The 5,718-nt window shown below is 54.5% G+C and overlaps 1 protein-coding gene across 4 annotated transcripts in view; it reads left to right on the forward strand.

Annotated features, from left to right (window-relative positions):
* Nucleotides 1-5,712, forward strand: part of TMEM8B (transmembrane protein 8B) — a 16,300-nt gene extending 10,588 nt beyond the window's left edge. For all 4 annotated transcript variants that reach the window (XM_045289237.1, XM_045289236.1, XM_045289235.1 and 1 more), the window contains exons 9-11: nt 3,960-4,106; nt 4,222-4,338; nt 4,578-5,712. In XM_045289237.1, coding sequence (XP_045145172.1) covers nt 3,960-4,106; nt 4,222-4,338; nt 4,578-4,913 — 600 coding nt within the window. In that variant the 3' untranslated portion in view covers nt 4,914-5,712. The remainder of the gene's footprint in view (nt 1-3,959; nt 4,107-4,221; nt 4,339-4,577) is intronic.
* The last annotated feature ends 6 nt before the right edge of the window (nt 5,713-5,718 follow it).

Genomic DNA, 5,718 nt, shown 5'->3' on the forward strand with positions numbered 1-5,718 from the left:
GGTGGGTGGTGGGTGTTGGGGGATGATTAAGATCATATGCTTGGGCTCTCAAGCTGCCCTGCCCTCCCCGTCGGGTGTCTCTCCATTCAGGCGCCATGGCCTCCCAAATTCTCATGGGAACTTTTGGAAGACAGAAGGGAGCTTTCTAACTGGGCCTTAGAATCCTCAGAACTTTTATGGACTCTGCAGCTGCCCCGAGGCATCATGGGAGGTGGTGTTGGCTAGGTGCCACAGGGCCAGAGCTAACCTTGTGTATGACACAAGGACACTTGGTGCTGCTCAGTCTTTGTGGCAGTGTGATATGAAATTCCAGCTCACAAGAGGCAGCTTTGATGAGTGACTATCTATTGAAACCTCCATTCCCCACCCAGACCCCGTTCCCTTGTCTCCCCATGGCCCACCCCGAGTCTGAAATGTCTGCATTATCAGCGATCACAAAGAAAGTCAGAGGAGTGAGCCTGCTGATGTGACTTTCACCCCAGTGTAGACTTTGCCCCACCAAGATGCCACATTTAGGGATCTCGTCATTTCCTGTCTCGACTCAGTGCCTGCCTTGAGTCCTGCAAAAATCTTAGGTGAATCTCTGCTTTCTTCATGTCTTGGCACTAAGGATATTGTGCCAACCAACACATGCCTTCCTAGTCTCTAGCATGAGTAGATCGGGACTGATGGCCACATTACATAGTCTACTTACCCTCTAGGGCAGCGGTTTTCAACCTGTGGGTCGCAACCGCTTAGGGGGTCGAACGACCCTTTCACAGGGGTCGCCCCATTCATAACAGTAGCAAAATGACAGTGATGAAATAGAATGAAAATAGTTTTATGGTCTGGGGGTCACCACCACATGAGGAACTTTGAAAGGGTCGCGGCATTAGGAAGGTGAGAATCACTGCTCTAGGGGAAAGCAGGGGTGCAGGCCTTGGATCTGAGGGTCTTGGGGTCTTCCCACACAGGAGGAAGAGCAGGCTGTGTAGAAAGCCTGGGTGAGAAGCACATGCACACCCCACTTCTGCCTGCCTCTCTTTGAGGCTTGTTCTGTTTTTATCTCAGGCGCTGTTTCGGTTCTCGTTGCCAGACGTCTTTTGTCGGTGCTGTTGCTCACTAGAGCCTGACACGACAGCTGTCTCCCCAGCCCACTCTGGGCTCCGCGCAGATCTAACATGATCCACAATTAGTCCCCCTGCCTCAGTGGAGCACAGATGCCAGGAGCGCGGAGCATGTCGGGAGAGCATATTCACTGTGGACTTTTGGCACTGTTATCCTGGGCACTGGCTCCAGAATGCTCAGTTTCTGACCAGCCTCGCTATCTGGACACAGTGACCATCCATCTGAAAAGGAGAGAACAGGCTTCCCCCAGTAGGAACACTGGGGAGCCACTGTCTGAAATAAGGCAATAAGCAGAAGAGCGAGGAAAAGGCTCAGGCTTTGCGATGCTGCCTACAGCCCCTCTCTAAATCCTCCTCTTACCATGCGAGCCTGCTAGTCTTCCTGGGCAGGTTCCCGCTCCCCCGCGCTGCTCTTTCCTTAGCCAGGACTGACTGTGCTCCTCAGCACTCTCCTTTTGGTCGCACTGTGGTTCACAGGCCCAGGAAGCTCCAGACAACAGCCTTCTTCCTGGTCCTCAGTCTTGGACCGTCTGGGTCTGGGAGCAGGGCATTGGCTCCTATCCAGGACATCGGAACAGACAGTAGTTTTGTTCTCCAGGAGTTTATGGCTTTAAAATGTATTTAAGAGAACACCCCTCCCCCCACTGGAAAACAAACAAACAAACCCAAACCAAACCAAAACCAAAAAGGTGGCAAATCCAGCTCTTAAGTTTTACATAGCCCAACAATTCAAATAATGATCAGAGCACATCATGTACTGAAATCTTGCTGTGTCCCAGGCACTATACTCATTGAAACCTTCCAGTTGCCACTGAGTCAAGTCGACTGATCCGATCTGACAGAGCAGAACTGCCCCAGAGGGGCTCCGAGCCTGGGATCTTTGCTGACGCCCACTGCTCCATCGCTCTCCCATGGAGTGGCTAGTGGGTTTGCGCTAAGACCTTTTGGTCAGCAGCCTCGCTCCACCCCCACACCATCAGTGCTCCCAAGTCCTCACACTAGCCCCGTAAGAGTAGGTAGAAGCTTTTATTATTCTCATCCTTTGCAGATGAGGGAAGGTGAGTGGTAACCAAGATTCTCCATCAGCCTGACCCCACATCGTCCACGCAATCACTGAGCTGCGTGGCTCCCTCAGCAGCGGGGCAGGGCAGGGAGCATTCACGGAGAACTTTCAAGCTTGACTTCAGTGTCTCTGAAGCCCTGGACCTTAGACAGAAGTTCCAGTCTTCGGTTTAGTCCTTCTTCCCAGAGCCTTAAAAACTAAAAATAACCCATCCCACGATGAGAAAGAAAATAGCACCACATCAATTATGTTATCAGGGAGGACATACTAAGGGTTACTGCTGTCTGACTAACCACGCATCCTCCGCAGCGAGACAGAGCTGACATCCTGGGGCCTCGCGGCCTTCCCTGCTAGCTGCCGACAGCCTGGCTGGCGACAGGCGTGCGTTCTCGTGAGCTCCTCTGCTCCCCAGCCCATCACAAGGAATTCTCAGTGGCTCTTGGCAAAATCCTCCCACTGTTTCCAAGAGGAAATGGAAGCAGAAAACAAGATACTAGCAGTGGGCTCCACGGGCAGTAAGTTTCATTGCTTCTGGAGTGCAAACAGTGCCCTCTTTGCCCGAATTAAACATGTTCTCCATTCGATGGTGCCCACCATGGATAATAGCCCTTTTGGAGCATTTGACACAATACAGCCTTTTCTGTTTTCCTCTTCGCCTGGTTCCATGACCCTACCCCCATTCTTCCTGAAAGCAGTGAGCTAGCCCGTGTGCTTGGTCTCAGTGTGGATCTCAGAGATGCTACCCACAGTCCTCTCTCGGTGGACTCATCAGCCCCGGGAATAGTAGAGAAGCCCATGGAAGGCTCCATGTCCCCATCATAGTGACGCACAAGAGAGGTGCTTTTAGGGTTTGGCCTCAGAATGCCAATACATATTCAAGGCACACATGCCAATTAATACTCACAGTGTACAAATCCTACTTAGGAGTTTGGAGAAAGGTGCCAGACAGCAAATGCACAAAGACAGAGGGCTCGTATTATCCCTGGGTAACACTTCTCAGACATGATGGAATGCAGGACGCACGGTTCAGGAGAGAGAGGGGTTGGGACGGACTGTACACCATGTGAAGTTGGCAGCAGATGCTAGTGCCTTAATTAAAGTGTCCGCAACAGTTTGATCCAATCCCCTTAGTGTCCCCGCCCTCACCATGACTCCTGAGTTGGGTACCCTTTGCCACAGTCTCTACCATAGTAGGTTAGGCACACAGTCTCTCTTGCCCTTGTTCTTTCCCATGGTGTGAAGTACCATGTTTTTCTCCGTGGTTTTACAGATTTTTCTTACAGTGCCCCTCATGGCGTTGGGTGGGAGGAGGTGGAGAGGACCAGCTAGTGTGAGCCCTGGGATGAAGCTCAACTCAGTGTCTGAGCTGTCAGGGGTAGCTGGTACTTGCAGGGGGCTTGGGGTCTGGATTGGTCACCGTGCTGGAGGCCAGGGAGTGGGCCAGGGGTGGGGATTATAGGGAGGCCCCATGTGACCATGAGGAGACAAGAAAGATTGGTCTCAGCTTGAGAGACTTGAACTGCAGGTCAGCTGCTCTCCACACACATTCCAGTTGCAGGAAGATTAGGATGAGGGTCAGGGCTGTCTGATACTGTAACGACTTACAAGGCAGGCCAGACCTCCCTACCACTTACGTCTCACGAATGGGGTTGGTGGGCCTTTCCCAATTCAACTCAGTCAGTGACCTCTGACCTTGCTCTCACAGCAGGACACCACCCTTTCGGGCTCTTCTTCCATTTTCAGCAGACCTCTGTCCCCACTTCTCTGACCCCTGTCCTGTCTTCTTCCAGTTCTACCATGCCTGCGATCAGCCAGGCATCGTGGTTTTCTGCATCATGGACTACGATGTGCTGCAGTTCTGTGATTTCCTGGGCTCCCTCATGTCCGTGTGGGTCACGGTCATCGCCATGGCACGCTTACAGCCTGTGGTCAAGCAGGTCAGTGCACAGCGGGTCGTGGGGCAGGGGGGCAACCCTAGCCAAAGACTCTCCCTGGGGCACGGCCAAGTCCCCTTACCATCCTCGGCCTCGCCCCCGGGTCCTCTTTCTCTAGGTGCTGTACTTGCTGGGGGCCATGCTGCTCTCCATGGCTCTGCAGCTGGACCGCCATGGACTCTGGAACCTGCTGGGACCCAGTCTCTTCGCCCTGGGCATCTTGGCCACAGCTTGGGTACTGGTGGGGAAGAGTGTGTGTGTGTGTGTGTGTGGTGGGGAAGGCGGGGAACGGGTACACAACAGAACTTGGTGCAGGGCCCTGGGTACCTGGCCCTCACTTTAAGGCAGGGGTGCTCCCCGTCATCCTCCAGCCCTGGAAGATGCCTTTAGGTCTCAACTAAGGACGAGGGGATTACATGGAGAGTGTCTGGGTCTGGCTTGGTAAATAGGGCCCTGCTTTTCTGCCTCCCACAGACAGTACGCAGCGTCCGCCGCCGGCATTGCTATCCGCCCACGTGGCGCCGCTGGCTCTTCTTCCTGTGTCCAGGCAGCCTCATCGCCGGCAGCGCTGTTCTACTCTACGCTTTTGTGGAAACCCAGGACAACTACTTCTACATCCACAGCATTTGGCATATGCTCATCGCCGGTAGCGTGGGCTTCTTGCTGCCCCCTCGTGCCAAGACTGACCACCGGGCCCCACCGGGAGTCCGGGCCCGGGGCTGTGGGTACCAGTTGTGCATCAATGAGCAGGAGGAGCTGGGCCTTGTGGGTCCAGGAGGGGCTGCGGTTAGTAGCATCTGCGCCAGCTGAGAGGGGCTTTGGGCCTGGCCCTTTGGGAACCTGAACCCTTCCCAGGGCAGAGAGCCCTGCCCCAGAGTTGAGAGACAAGCTGTATTTCTCGAGGACATGGGAATCTTTCTTGAGGATGTGGACTTCTTCCAGGGACCCAGAGTCTGCCCCAGGGACATAGCGCACGTCCTGAGGGCCTGCGGTCCTTCTGCATCCATAGGGTTGGCCTGAAGGACTGGATCCTGTGCAGGGACACAGAGCCCCTCAGAATCTGGGAGCCCCTCCTAGAGGCATGGAGCCCTCTAGAGGATGTAGATTCCTATCTTGGAAGACAGAGCTCTCCCAGGAACATGGCTTCCTTCCTGCGGACATGAAGTCTATCTTGGGGAAACTCAGTCTGCGGATCTTCCTCGTAGTTCACCCACTCTGGCCGGCCTCTCCCTCCTCAGAGGCCGCACCTGGCTGTGCTGCTCAGTAGAGTGGGGAGCGCTGGGAGATGAGGAGTGCTGGCAGCCTGAGATGATGGAGATGGAGTCTGGTGTGTCTCCAATGAAGTATCTGCGGGTTCTGCTGCCTTTTGTTGGGGGCCAGTGGGGTGACAGGGAGGGGAAGAGGGACCTTGATGAAGTCTTCAGGAGCTGTGGCAGCCCAGCCCGAAGGAGCTGCAGGCGCTCTGACCTCTGATCCCACCGTGCACATGTTACCCCTCCCATCTGGTCCCTGCAAATACCCGAAAATGCCTGCTCTTGCCAGGCACTGGGCTAGGTTGAAGGAAGGCCAGGCTGCAGTAGCTGGAAGCGTGTGAGTGTGTGTGTGTGTGTGTGTG

Source organism: Echinops telfairi, unplaced genomic scaffold, assembly GCF_000313985.2.
Source record: "Echinops telfairi isolate 266 unplaced genomic scaffold, ASM31398v2 ScPeMD7_25;HRSCAF=90, whole genome shotgun sequence".
Classification (NCBI taxonomy): Eukaryota; Metazoa; Chordata; class Mammalia; order Afrosoricida; family Tenrecidae; genus Echinops; species Echinops telfairi.